Below are 15,413 nucleotides of genomic sequence, written 5' to 3'. Positions count from 1 at the left end.
ATACAGAGGGCACCAGTAGTGTGATATAATACAGAGGGCACTAGCAGTGTGATATAATACAGAGGGCACCAGCAGTGTGATATAATACAGAGGGCACCAGTAGTGTGATATAATACAGAGGGCACCAGTAGTGTGATATAATACAGAGGGCACCAGTAGTGTGATATAATACAGAGGGCACCAGTAGCGTGATATAATACAGAGGGCACCAGTAGTGTAATATAATACAGAGGGCACTAGCAGTGTGATATAATACAGAGGGCACTAGCAGTGTGATATAATACAGAGGGCACCAGCAGTGTGATATAATACAGAGGGCACCAGTAGTGTAATATAATACAGAGGGCACCAGTAGTGTAATATAATACAGAGGGCACCAGTAGTGTGATATAATACAGAGGGCACCAGTAGTGTGATATAATACAGAGGGCACCAGTAGTGTGATATAATACAGAGGGCACCAGTAGCGTGATATAATACAGAGGGCACCAGTAGTGTGATATAATACAGAGGGCACCAGTAGTGTGATATAATACAGAGGGCACTAGCAGTGTGATATAATACAGAGGGCACCAGCAGTGTGATATAATACAGAGGGCACTAGCAGTGTGATATAATACAGAGGGCACTAGCAGTGTGATATAATACAGAGGGCACTAGTAGCGTGATATAATACAGAGGGCACCAGTAGTGTGATATAATACAGAGGGCACCAGTAGCGTGATATAATACAGAGGGCATCAGTAGTGTGATATAATACAGAGGGCACCAGTAGTGTGATATAATACAGAGGGCACCAGTAGTGTGATATAATACAGAGGGCACCAGTAGTGTAATATAATACAGAGGGCACTAGTAGTGTGATATAATACAGAGGGCACCAGTAGTGTAATATAATACAGAGGGCACCAGTAGTGTAATATAATACAGAGGGCACCAGTAGTGTGATATAATACAGAGGGCGCCAGTAGTGTGATATAATACAGAGGGCACTAGTAGCGTGATATAATACAGAGGGCACTAGCAGTGTGATATAATACAGAGGGCACCAGTAGCGTGATATAATACAGAGGGCATCAGTAGTGTGATATAATACAGAGGGCACCAGTAGTGTGATATAATACAGAGGGCACCAGTAGTGTGATATAATACAGAGGGCACTAGTAGTGTGATATAATACAGAGGGCACTAGCAGTGTGATATAATACAGAGGGCACCAGTAGTGTGATATAATACAGTGGGCACCAGTAGTGTGATATAATACAGAGGGCGCCAGTAGTGTGATATAATACAGAGGGCACTAGCAGTGTGATATAATACAGAGGGCACCAGTAGTGTGATATAATACAGAGGGCACCAGTAGTGTGATATAATACAGTGGGCACCAGTAGTGTGATATAATACAGAGGGCGCCAGTAGTGTGATATAATACAGAGGGCACTAGCAGTGTGATATAATACAGAGGGCACCAGTAGTGTGATATAATACAGAGGGCACCAGTAGTGTGATATAATACAGAGGGCACCAGTAGTGTGATATAATACAGAGGGCACCAGTAGTGTAATATAATACAGAGGGCACCAGTAGTGTGATATAATACAGAGGGCACCAGTAGTGTGATATAATACAGAGGGCACTAGCAGTGTGACATAATACAGAGGGCACCAGTAGTGTGATATAATACAGAGGGCACCAGTAGTGTGATATAATACAGAGGGCACTAGCAGTGTGATATAATACAGAGGGCACTAGCAGTGTGATATAATACAGAGGGCACTAGCAGTGTGATATAATACAGAGGGCACCAGTAGTGTAATATAATACAGAGGGCACCAGTAGTGTGACATAATACAGAGGGCACTAGCAGTGTGATATAATACAGAGGGCACTAGTAGTGTGATATAATACAGAGGGCACCAGCAGTGTGATATAATACAGTGGGCACTAGCAGTGTGATATAATACAGAGGGCACTAGCAGTGTGATATAATACAGTGGGCACTAGCAGTGTGATATAATACAGAGGGCACTAGCAGTGTGATATAATACAGAGGGCACCAGCAGTGTGATACATAAGCACCACAGTGCACAGCATGTCATACCTGGGGCTCTAAGTGTAACACACCTGGTTCTCAGTCACTGACTTGTAGTGGTACAGACCAGGATTCAGTTGCCAGCGGCAGAACTCCCCTTTCCAGCTTCGAGTGATTGTTCCTCCACCAATTCCTCCAAGGGGGGCGCCTAGTAAAGAGGGGACAGTTTGTGTCACACTCCATGTACAAAGCAGCGTCTTCACAGACAGACACGTTATGTGCCATCACCCTGCTTGTAATATTACATATCTATGTAGGCTCTACAGGCGGGCACAATCCTGTATGTTACCAAGTCTTCACAGCGGTAACCTGCATCACCTCTGGATCAGATGAAGTGCCATACAAATTCATCACAAAACCCCCCATGTCTATTGAAAAGCTGTGAAGAAGGCTTCAGGGCACCCAAGACGTCCAGCCAGGGTCAGGAGGGTCTCCTAAGGAGGATTCAGCTGCGGGATGCAGAGCTGCTCAGGAGTGGCAGCAGGTAGGTCGCACAGCGACGGCATCTGGAGGCAGCAAGAAGCCACTTAGGCATCTGGAATAGACCGATATACTGCAGGAAGCACAGAGCACTGGGGAAAACGACCTCCTCTGATGAAACTCCGCTTAGACTGTTTGGGACATCTGGAAAAATGATTGTTCAGAGCACAAAAGGTGAACGCCACGTTGAGTCCTTTGTCATGCAAGCAGAAAAGCGTCCCCAAAGAGCAAACTCCCCCTAACTGCCCCAAAGAGCAACCTCTCTCCAACTGTCCCCAGAGAGAAACCTCCCCCCAAAAGAGCAACCTCCCCCATCAGTCCCCAAAGAGCTACTTCCTCTAAAGAGTGGCCTCTCACCCAACCGTCCCCAAAGAGCGGCCTCTCACCCAACCGTCCCCAAAGAGCAACCTCCCCCCAACCGTCCCCAAAAGAGCAACCTCCCCCCAACCGTCCCCAAAGAGCAACCTCCCCCCAACCGTCCCCAAAAGAGCAACCTCCCCCCAACCGTCCCCAAAGAGCAACCTCCCCCCAACCGTCCCCAAAGAGCAACCTCCCCCCAACCGTCCCCAAAAGAGCAACCTCCCCCCAACCGTCCCCAAAAGAGCAACCTCCCCCCAACCGTCCCCAAAAGAGCAACCTCCCCCCAACCGTCCCCAAAAGAGCAACCTCCCCCCAACCGTCCCCAAAGAGCAACCTCCCCCCAACCGTCCCCAAAAGAGCAACCTCCCCCCAACCGTCCCCAAAAGAGCAACCTCCCCCCAACCGTCCCCAGAGAGCAACCTCCCCCCAACCGTCCCCAGAGAGCAACCTCCCCCCAACCGTCCCCAGAGAGCAACCTCCCCCCAACCGTCCCCAGAGAGCAACCTCCCCCCAACCGTCCCCAGAGAGCAACCTCCCCCCAACCGTCCCCAGAGAGCAACCTCCCCCCAACCGTCCCCAGAGAGCAACCTCCCCCCAACCGTCCCCAGAGAGCAACCTCCCCCCAACCGTCCCCAGAGAGCAACCTCCCCCCAACCGTCCCCAGAGAGCAACCTCCCCCCAACCGTCCCCAGAGAGCAACCTCCCCCCAACCGTCCCCAGAGAGCAACCTCCCCCCAACCGTCCCCAGAGAGCAACCTCCCCCCAACCGTCCCCAGAGAGCAACCTCCCCCCAACCGTCCCCAGAGAGCAACCTCCCCCCAACCGTCCCCAGAGAGCAACCTCCCCCCAACCGTCCCCAGAGAGCAACCTCCCCCCAACCGTCCCCAGAGAGCAACCTCCCCCCAACCGTCCCCAGAGAGCAACCTCCCCCCAACCGTCCCCAGAGAGCAACCTCCCCCCAACCGTCCCCAGAGAGCAACCTCCCCCCAACCGTCCCCAGAGAGCAACCTCCCCCCAACCGTCCCCAGAGAGCAACCTCCCCCCAACCGTCCCCAGAGAGCAACCTCCCCCCAACCGTCCCCAGAGAGCAACCTCCCCCCAACCGTCCCCAGAGAGCAACCTCCCCCCAACCGTCCCCAGAGAGCAACCTCCCCCCAACCGTCCCCAGAGAGCAACCTCCCCCCAACCGTCCCCAGAGAGCAACCTCCCCCCAACCGTCCCCAGAGAGCAACCTCCCCCCAACCGTCCCCAGAGAGCAACCTCCCCCAACCGTCCCCAGAGAGCAACCTCCCCCAACCGTCCCCAAAGAGCAACCTCCCCCAACCTTCCTCAAAGAGCAACCTCCCCCATCAGTCCCCAAAGGGCAACCTCCCCCAACCATCCCCAAAGAGCAACCTCCCCCCAACCGTCCCCAAAGAGCAACCTCCCCCCAATGAGCAACCACCTAGGTGCAATCTGGTGATGAACGAGGCTTTCTCCAGCACCAGAAGTGATCACTAAGAGGCCCTGAAACATTTTAGGTCCACGGCTGGAAACTGCCCAGATCTCATCCCATTGAGAACCTGTGGTGAATCCTCAACGTGGGTGGACAAACAAAGCCACAGAAATTGTGATAATCTCCAAGCACTTATTAGGGGGCATGGGCTGCCATCAGTCAGGATTTGGCCCAGAAGCCGATATCCAGCATGTCAGGGGGGAAAAGTACAGAAGTCATTAAGAACCAAGGCTGTAAATATGGCGTCTATGCCTAAACTTGATGAATTTGTCAATAACAGTAAAAACTTCTGAAATACTTCTAATTGTACTTCAGTAACCGTAGAAACAAACGTCTAACAGAGATAAAAACTCTGAAGCAGAAAACAGAAAAATAAAATTTGTATCAGTCTCTGAGGTTTTGGCCGGGACTGTAGTTCTAGAATATTATACTGTGAGACCCTTTAATTCCTGAATCCCACCAAAGCAGCAGAGATGTTGAGAACAAGCTGATAGCCCCCTCCAGCCCACCGGTAGTATTACAGGACAACAGTCATTAAGGTGTGGTGTGAAGTTTCCAGGCTGCTTTCCGCTGCTCGCCCCACCACCCTTGCTAGCGACCCTCTCCCCTCCTCTGTTCTCTTTTCCCAGCTCTCATTACTCACCTCACCACCATCTGCAACTTCTGGCACTTCCCCCTCCTCATTTAAACACTCCATTATATCCCCTCTGCTTAAAAAACCAACCCTGGACCCGACTGATGCTGCCAACTACCGACCCGTCTCAAACCTCCCCTTCATCTCCAAATTACTGGAACGCCTGGTCTACTCCCGCCTTACTCGCTTTCTCTCTGACAACTCGCTCCTCGACCCCCTCCAGTCTGGTTTCCGCTCTCTACACTCGACTGAAACTGTTCTTACGAAAGTATCAAATGACCTGATGACTGCAAAGTGGAGAGGCAACTACTCCCTACTAATCCTTCTTGACCTGTCTGCTGCATTTGACACTGTCGACCATAACCTCCTTCTCACTATGCTCCACTCTATTGGTCTTAAGGACACTGCTCTCTCCTGGTTCTCCTCCTACAACTCTGACCCACTTCCTCTCGCTGTTGGGGTCACCCAGGGCTCACTCTTCGTCCCCCTCCTCTCACTGTTGGGGTCCCCCAGGGCTCACTCTTCGTCCCCCTCCTCTCACTGTTGGGGTCCCCCAGGGCTCACTCCTCAGCCCCCTCCTCTCGCTGCTGGAGTCCCCCAGGGCTCACTCCTCAGCCCCCTCCTCTCACTGTCGGGTTCCCCAGGGCTCACTCCTCAGCCCCCTCCTCTCACTGTCGGGTTCCCCAGGGCTCAGTCCTCAGCCCCCTCCTCTCACTGTTGGGGTCCCCAGGGCTCAGTCCTCAGCCCCCTCCTCTCGCTGTTGGGGTACCCCAGGGCTCGGTCCTTGGTCCCCTTCTCTTTATCTATACAGCCCCAATTGGACAAACCATCCACAAATTTGGCCTTCAATACCATCTCTACGCTGACGACACCCAACTATACACCTCTTGCCGTGAGATCTCTGAGCCATTCCTCCAAAATATCACCGACTGTCTGTCCACTGTCTCTAACACTATGTCCTCCCTCTTTCTCAAACTAAACCTCTCTAAAACTGACCTTCTCATCTTTCTGCCTTCCAACCAACATCTCCATTCCAGTGTCTGGCACCATCATAACCCCCAGACAGCATGCCCGCAGCCTTGGGGTCACACTGGACTCTGACCTCTCCTTTGCCCCCCATATCCAATCTCTGGCCCAAACATGCCACCTGCACCTCAGAAATATTGCTAAAACACGGCCTTTCCTAACCACGACCTTTATTAACTCCCGACTCAACTACCGCAACTCTCTACTCATTGGCCTCCCCCGCACTAGACTCGCTCCACTCCAATCCATACTAAATGCGGCAGCTAGGCTCACTTTTCTATCCAGCCATTACTCAGACGCCTCTGCATTATGCCAGTCGCTGCATTGGCTGCCCATCCACTGCAGAACTAAATGTAAACTCCTCTACCTCACCCACAAAGCTCTGCATGGCGCTGCACCACCATACATCGCCTCCCTACTGTCAGTACACCACCATACATCGCCTCCCTACTGTCAGTACACCACCATACATCGCCTCCCTACTGTCAGTACACCACCATACATCGCCTCCCTACTGTCAGTACACCACCATACATCGCCTCCCTCCTGTCAGTACACCACCATACATCGCCTCCCTCCTGTCAGTACACCACCATACATCGCCTCCCTCCTGTCAGTACACCACCATACATCGCCTCCCTACTGTCAGTACACCACCATACATCGCCTCCCTACTGTCAGTACACCACCATACATCGCCTCCCTCCTGTCCGTACACCACCATACATCGCCTCCCTCCTGTCCGTACACCACCATACATCGCCTCCCTACTGTCAGTACACCACCATACATCACCTCCCTCCTGTCAGTACACCACCATACATCGCCTCCCTCCTGTCAGTACACCACCATACATCGCCTCCCTCCTGTCAGTACACCACCATACATCGCCTCCCTGCTGTCAGTACACCACCATACATCGCCTCCCTCCTGTCAGTACACCACCATACATGGCCTCCCTCCTGTCAGTACACCACCATACATCCCCTCCCTCCTGTCAGTACACCACCATACATCGCCTCCCTCCTGTCAGTACACCACCATACATCGCCTCCCTACTGTCAGTACACCACCATACATCGCCTCCCTACTGTCAGTACACCACCATACATCGCCTCCCTACTGTCAGTACACCACCATACATCGCCTCCCTCCTGTCAGTACACCACCATACATCGCCTCCCTACTGTCAGTACACCACCATACATCGCCTCCCTCCTGTCAGTATACCACCATACATCGCCTCCCTCCTGTCCGTACACCACCATACATCGCCTCCCTCCTGTCCGTACACCACCATACATCGCCTCCCTCCTGTCAGTACACCACCATACATCGCCTCCCTCCTGTCCGTACACCACCATACATCGCCTCCCTCCTGTCCGTACACCACCATACATCGCCTCCCTCCTGTCAGTACACCACCATACATCGCCTCCCTACTGTCAGTACACCACCATACATCGCCTCCCTCCTGTCAGTACACCACCATACATCGCCTCCCTCCTGTCCGTACACCACCATACATCGCCTCCCTCCTGTCCGTACACCACCATACATCGCCTCCCTCCTGTCAGTACACCACCATACATCGCCTCCCTACTGTCAGTACACCACCATACATCGCCTCCCTCCTGTCAGTACACCACCATACATCGCCTCCCTACTGTCAGTACACCACCATACATCGCCTCCCTCCTGTCAGTACACCACCATACATCGCCTCCCTACTGTCAGTACAGCACCATACATCGCCTCCCTCCTGTCAGTACACCACCATACATCGCCTCCCTCCTGTCAGTACACCACCATACATCGCCTCCCTCCTGTCAGTACACCACCATACATCGCCTCCCTACTGTCAGTACACCACCATACATCGCCTCCCTCCTGTCAGTACACCACCATACATCGCCTCCCTCCTGTCAGTACACCACCATACATCGCCTCCCTCCTGTCAGTACACCACCATACATCGCCTCCCTCCTGTCAGTACACCACCATACATCGCCTCCCTACTGTCAGTACACCACCATACATCGCCTCCCTCCTGTCAGTACACCACCATACATCGCCTCCCTCCTGTCAGTACACCACCATACATCGCCTCCCTACTGTCAGTACACCACCATACATCGCCTCCCTCCTGTCAGTACACCACCATACATCGCCTCCCTACTGTCAGTACACCACCATACATCGCCTCCCTACTGTCAGTACACCACCCAGCCCGCTCACTCCGATCGGCTAACACACTCAGACTAAACACCCCTCTAATATGAACCTCACAGGACTTCACCAGAGCAGCACCCATCCTCTGGAACGCTCTACCCCAAGGCATCCGGACAATTCCCGATGCACGAAATTTCAGACGTGCCTTAAAAATGCCCCTCTTCAGGGAGGTGTACCAAGTCCCTGACCTAGTCCCCCGCCCCCCCTATGGCCCCGCATACCTTCACCCTGCCTATCACACATGACCTCTACCCCTGCACCTCCCTACCGCCCCACCCTGTTTGCTTTCTAATAACTGATTTCCACATGAAATCCCCTACTGTCTGTATTACCCATGCCTCGCTGCCCGCCCCCCTCCTTGTACCTCCTGTACCACCCCCAACCCATTGTACATTACATGTAATTAGTGTATTCTCTCTGTTCTGTTGTGCTTGAAAGCGCTGCGGAATAAGGTGGCGTTGTACAAATAGAGATCATTCTGTAATGAATGGAGGGGAGCGGCATAAGGCACAACCTGGGGAGGTCGGACAGCTCCGGTGCAGCACGCCTGGCAGCCAGCTGTGCACATCTCTGCCCGGGACCTCATGGCCAGGCAGTCACTCAGCATGGCATCACGATAAATACCCCAGGAGTAGAGAGCCAACAGGTGGCCACAGAGGGGCGCACTAGGGAGGACCACCACCCGGGACCTCATGGCCAGGCAGCAGTCACTCAGCATGGCATCACGATAATACCCCAGGAGTAGAGAGCCAACAGGTGGCCACAGAGGGGCGCACTAGGGAGGACCACCACCCGGGACCTCATGGCCAGGCAGCAGTCACTCAGCATGGCATCACGATAATACCCCAGGAGTAGAGAGCCAACAGGTGGCCACAGAGGGGCGCACTAGGGAGGACCACCACCCGGGACCTCATGGCCAGGCAGCAGTCACTCAGCATGGCATCACGATAAATACCCCAGGAGTAGAGAGCCAACAGGTGGCCACAGAGGGGCGCACTAGGGAGCCTGAACAGACTACCAGTTTCCATAGTTTGTGCACAATGAGCAGTAGCAGCCGTCACAGGAGATCAAACCCTCGGAGCCGTACGAGGCCGGGGCGGTGTACTCTATGAATGTGGGTCAGGTGGAGGACGAATGAAGAGGTTTTATGGGCACTTTAATTACTGATTGCGCTGCAGATTCCTCAGGTTGGGCAGATGAGAAGATGACGCACTTATTAACCCATTCAGGCCCCAGGACATAGTTACATCCTGGAGATGTGGTGTTTGTAGGAGCCCATCCCACTTCTTACACAATGGGTAGCGGCTGTCTGACAGATAACACCTGCCCACAACAGCCATGATCACCATTCATGCTGACTACAGTTGGTAACCTTTCAAGCTTAGCTTATAGGGCTAAAAGCATGGAACACAGGCTCTTTAAATGTCCAGATCGCTGTTTGGGGGTCCCAAATGACCCCCCACAATGAGACTGTGAAGGGCTGTGTGGTTGCCATGGCTGCCTGGGGCCTTCCAAAGCTTGTGGCAGGGCTTGATAGACTGCCTATCAGAATGCGGTATAACACAATACTATGTACTACATTGTACTGTATGAGTGATCAGTCATTACAAGTTAAAGTCCTCTGTGGGGGAAAAAGGATAAGTGTTCCCCCTCACAGATTTATACTAAAAAAAATAATCAAAAAACATAGGATGGAAGGCTGAATCAACCATGCACCAACTATCTGACCTACGTGGGGATTGAACCAGCAACCTTCAGGTCATGAGCGAGAGCTTAGGACTGCTTATAGTGCTACTGGGGGAGAGCAGTACAATAATGAGTGTCTGCAGGCAGCAGTGAAGCATGGTGGAGAGCAGTACAATAATGAGTGTCTGCAGGCAGAAGTGAAGCATGGTGGAGAGCAGTACAATAATGAGTGTCTGCAGGCAGAAGTGAAGCATGGTGGAGAGCAGCACAATAATGAGTGTCTGCAGGCAGAAGTGAAGCATGGTGGAGAGCGGTACAATAATGAGTGTCTGCAGGCAGCAGTGAAGCATGGTGGAGAGCGGTACAATGAGTGTCTGCAGGCTGCAGTGTAGCATGGTGGAGAGCAGTACGAAAATGAGTGTCTGCAGGCAGCAGTGTAGCATGGTGGAGGGCAGTACAATAATGAGTGTCTGTAGGCTGCAGTGTAGCATGGTGGAGAGCAGTACGATAATGAGTGTCTGCAGGCAGCAGTGAAGCATGGTGGAGAGCGGTACAATAATGAGTGTCTGCAGGCAGCAGTGAAGCATGGTGGAGAGCGGTACAATAATGAGTGTCTGCAGGCAGCAGTGAAGCATGGTGGAGAGCGGTACAATAATGAGTGTCTGCAGGCAGCAGTGAAGCATGGTGGAGAGCGGTACAATAATGAGTGTCTGCAGGCAGAAGTGAAGCATGGTGGAGAGCGGTACAATGAGTGTCTGCAGGCTGCAGTGTAGCATGGTGGAGAGCAGTACGATAATGAGTGTCTGCAGGCAGCAGTGTAGCATGGTGGAGAGCAGTACAATAATGAGTGTCTGTAGGCTGCAGTGTAGCATGGTGGAGAGCAGTACGATAATGAGTGTCTGCAGGCAGCAGTGAAGCATGGTGGTGAGCGGTGCAATAATGAGTGTCTGCAGGCAGCATTGAAGCATGGTAGAGAGCGGTACAATAATGAGTGTCTGCAGGTAGCAGTGAAGCACGGTGGAGAGCGGTACAATAATGAGTGTCTGCAGGCAGCAGTGAAGCATGAGGGAGAGCAGCACAATAATGAGTGTCTGCAGGCAGCATTGAAGCATGGTGGAGAGAGGTACAATAATGAGTGTCTGCAGGCAGCAGTGAAGCATGGTGGAGAGCGGTATAATAATGAGTGTCTGCAGGCAGCAGTGAAGCATGGTGGAGAGCGGTACAATAATGAGTGTCTGCAGGCAACAGTGAAGCATGGTGGAGAGCGGTACAATAATGAGTGTCTGCAGGCAGCAGTGAAGCATGGTGGAGAGCGGTACAATAATGAGTGTCTGCAGGCAGCAGTGTAGCATGGTGAAGAGGGGTATAATAATGAGTGTCTGCAGGCAGCAGTGAAGCATGGTGGAGAGCGGTACAATAATGAGTGTCTGCAGGCAGCAGTGTAGCATGGTGGAGAGCAGTACAATAATGAGTGTCTGCAGGCTGCAGTGTAGCATGGTGGAGAGCGGTACAATAATGAGTGTCTGCAGGCAGCAGTGTAGCATGGTGGACAGCGGTACAATAATGAGTGTCTGCAGGTAGCAGTGAAGCATGGTGGAGAGCAGTACAATAATGAGTGTCTGCAGGCAGCAGTGAAGCATGGTGGAGAGCAGTACAATAATGAGTGTCTGCAGGCAGCAGTGAAGCATGGTGGAGAGCGGTACAATAATGAGTGTCTGCAGGCAACAGTGAAGCATTGTGGAGAGCGGTACAATAATGAGTGTCTGCAGGTAGTAGTGAAGCATGGTGGAGAGCGGTACAATAATGAGTGTCTGCAGGCAGCAGTGAAGCATGGTGGAGAGCGGTACAATAATGAGTGTCTGCAGGCAGAAGTGTAGCATGGTGGACAGCGGTACAATAATGAGTGTCTGGTAGCAGTAAAGCATGGTGGAGAGCGGTACAATAATGAGTGTCTGCAGGCTGCAGTGTAGCATGGTGGAGAGCAGTACGATAATGAGTGTCTGCAGGCAGCAGTGTAGCATGGTGGAGAGCAGTACAATAATGAGTGTCTGCAGGCTGCAGTGTAGCATGGTGAAGAGCGGTACAATAATGAGTGTCTGCAGGCTGCAGTGTAGCATGGTGAAGAGCGGTACAATAATGAGTGTCTGCAGGCTGCAGTGTAGCATGGTGGAGAGCAGTACGATAATGAGTGTCTGCAGGCAGCAGTGAAGCATGGTGGAGAGCGGTACAATAATGAGTGTCTGCAGGCAGCAGTGAAGCATGGTGGAGAGCGGTACAATAATGAGTGTCTGCAGGCAGCAGTGTAGCATGGTGGAGAGCAGTACAATAATGAGTGTCTGCAGGCTGCAGTGTAGCATGGTGGAGAGCGGTACAATAATGAGTGTCTGCAGGCAGCAGTGTAGCATGGTGGAGAGCGGTACAATAATGAGTGTCTGCAGGCTGCAGTGTAGCATGGTGGAGAGCGGTACAATAATGAGTGTCTGCAGGCAGCAGTGTAGCATGGTGGACAGCGGTACAATAATGAGTGTCTGCAGGTAGCAGTGAAGCATGGTGGAGAGCAGTACAATAATGAGTGTCTGCAGGCAGCAGTGAAGCATGGTGGAGAGCGGTACAATAATGAGTGTCTGCAGGCAGCATTGAAGCATGGTGGAGAGCGGTACAATAATGAGTGTCTGCAGGTAGCAGTGAAGCACGGTGGAGAGCGGTACAATAATGAGTATCTGCAGGCAGCAGTGAAGCATGAGGGAGAGCAGCACAATAATGAGTGTCTGCAGGCAGCATTGAAGCATGGTGGAGAGAGGTACAATAATGAGTGTCTGCAGGCAGCAGTGAAGCATGGTGGAGAGCGGTACAATAATGAGTGTCTGCAGGCAGCAGTGAAGCATGGTGGAGAGCGGTACAATAATGAGTGTCTGCAGGCAGAAGTGTAGCATGGTGGACAGCGGTACAATAATGAGTGTCTGGTAGCAGTAAAGCATGGTGGAGAGCGGTACAATAATGAGTGTCTGCAGGCTGCAGTGTAGCATGGTGGAGAGCAGTACGATAATGAGTGTCTGCAGGCAGCAGTGTAGCATGGTGGAGAGCAGTACAATAATGAGTGTCTGCAGGCTGCAGTGTAGCATGGTGAAGAGCGGTACAATAATGAGTGTCTGCAGGCTGCAGTGTAGCATGGTGAAGAGCGGTACAATAATGAGTGTCTGCAGGCTGCAGTGTAGCATGGTGGAGAGCAGTACGATAATGAGTGTCTGCAGGCAGCAGTGAAGCATGGTGGAGAGCGGTACAATAATGAGTGTCTGCAGGCAGCAGTGAAGCATGGTGGAGAGCGGTACAATAATGAGTGTCTGCAGGCAGCAGTGTAGCATGGTGGAGAGCAGTACAATAATGAGTGTCTGCAGGCTGCAGTGTAGCATGGTGGAGAGCGGTACAATAATGAGTGTCTGCAGGCAGCAGTGTAGCATGGTGGAGAGCGGTACAATAATGAGTGTCTGCAGGCTGCAGTGTAGCATGGTGGAGAGCGGTACAATAATGAGTGTCTGCAGGCAGCAGTGTAGCATGGTGGACAGCGGTACAATAATGAGTGTCTGCAGGTAGCAGTGAAGCATGGTGGAGAGCAGTACAATAATGAGTGTCTGCAGGCAGCAGTGAAGCATGGTGGAGAGCGGTACAATAATGAGTGTCTGCAGGCAGCATTGAAGCATGGTGGAGAGCGGTACAATAATGAGTGTCTGCAGGTAGCAGTGAAGCACGGTGGAGAGCGGTACAATAATGAGTATCTGCAGGCAGCAGTGAAGCATGAGGGAGAGCAGCACAATAATGAGTGTCTGCAGGCAGCATTGAAGCATGGTGGAGAGAGGTACAATAATGAGTGTCTGCAGGCAGCAGTGAAGCATGGTGGAGAGCGGTACAATAATGAGTGTCTGCAGGCAGCAGTGAAGCATGGTGGAGAGCGGTACAATAATGAGTGTCTGCAGGCAACAGTGAAGCATGGTGGAGAGCGGCACAATAATGAGTGTCTGCAGGCAGCAGTGAAGCATGGTGGAGAGGGGTTTAATAATGAGTGTCTGCAGGCAGCAGTGAAGCATGGTGGAGCGCGGTACAATAATGAGTGTCTGCAGGCAGCAGTAAAGCATGGTGGAGAGGGGTTTAATAATGAGTGTCTGCAGGCAGCAGTGAAGCATGGTGGAGAGCGGTACAATAATGAGTGTCTGCAGGCAGCAGTAAAGCATGGTGGAGAGCCGTACAATAATGAGTGTCTGCAGGCAGCAGTGAAGCATGGTGGAGAGCGGTACAATAATGAGTGCCTGCAGGCAGCAGTGAAGCATGGTGGAGAGGGGTTTAATAATGGGTGTCTGCAGGCAGCAGTAAAGCATGTTAGAGAGCGGTACAATAATAAGTGTGTCTGCAGGCAGAAGTTAAGCATGGTGCAGACTCCATACAATAACGAGTGTCTGCAGGCAGCAGTGAAACATGGTGGAGAGCAGTACAATAACGAGTGTCTGCAGGCAGCAATGAAGCACGGTGGACAGCCGTACAATAAGTGTCTGCAGGCAGCAGTGAAGCTCGGTGAAGAGCGGTACAATAATAAGTGTCTGCAGGCAGCAGTGAAGCATGGTGGAGAGCGGTACAATAATGAGTGTCTGCAGACAGCAGTAAAGCATGGTGGAGAGCCGTACAATAATGAGTGTCTGCAGGCAGCAGTGAAGCATGGTGAAGAGTGGTGCCATAATGAGTGTGTGCAGGCAGCAGTGAAGCATGGCAGAGACCGGTACAATAATGAGTGTCTGCAGGCAGCAGTAAAGCATGGTGGAGAGCCGTACAATAATGAGTGTCTGCAGGCAGCAGTGAAGCATGGTGGAGAGCAGGACTATAATGAGTGTCTGCAGGCAGCAGTGAAGCATGGTGGAGAGCCGTACAATAGTGAGGGTCTGCAGGCAGCAGTGAAGCATGGTGGAGAGTGGTACGATAATGAGTGTCTGCAGGCAGCAGTGAAGCATGGTGGAGAGCAGGACTATAATGAGTGTCTGCAGGCAGCAGTGAAGCATGGTGGAGAGCCGTACAATAATGAGTGTCTGCAGGCAGCAGTGAAGCATGGTGGAGAGTGGTACGACAATGAGTGTCTGCAGGCAGCAGTGAAGCACAGGGGAGAGTGGTACAATAATGAGTGTCTGCAGGCAGCAGTGAAGCATGGTGGAGAGTGGTACAATAATGAGTGTCTGCAGGCAGCAGTGAAGCATGGTGGAGAGTGGTACGATAATGAGTGTCTGCAGGCAGCAGTGAAGCATGGGGGAGAGTGGTACAATAATGAGTGTCTGCAGGCAGCAGTGAAGCATGGTGGAGAGTGGTACAATAATGAGTGTCTGCAGGCAGCAGTGAAGCATGGGGTACACTTCTTACAAGCTTGGGCCTGC

The 15,413-nt window shown here is 52.2% G+C and overlaps 1 protein-coding gene across 1 annotated transcript in view; it reads right to left on the bottom strand.

Moving 5' to 3' along the window:
• GBA2 (glucosylceramidase beta 2) overlaps positions 1–15,413 on the bottom strand; it is a 131,716-nt gene that overhangs the window by 78,333 nt on the left and 37,970 nt on the right. The window contains exon 4 of the mRNA XM_066602183.1: positions 2,125–2,240. Within this exon, the coding sequence (XP_066458280.1) occupies positions 2,125–2,240 (116 nt within the window). The remainder of the gene's footprint in view (positions 1–2,124; positions 2,241–15,413) is intronic.

The sequence above is a fragment of the Eleutherodactylus coqui genome, chromosome 5 (genome assembly GCF_035609145.1).
Source record: "Eleutherodactylus coqui strain aEleCoq1 chromosome 5, aEleCoq1.hap1, whole genome shotgun sequence".
NCBI classification, from domain to species: domain Eukaryota; kingdom Metazoa; phylum Chordata; class Amphibia; order Anura; family Eleutherodactylidae; genus Eleutherodactylus; species Eleutherodactylus coqui.
The sequence above is the reverse complement of the archived record's forward strand: the minus strand, read 5'-3'. Positions and strand labels throughout refer to the sequence as shown.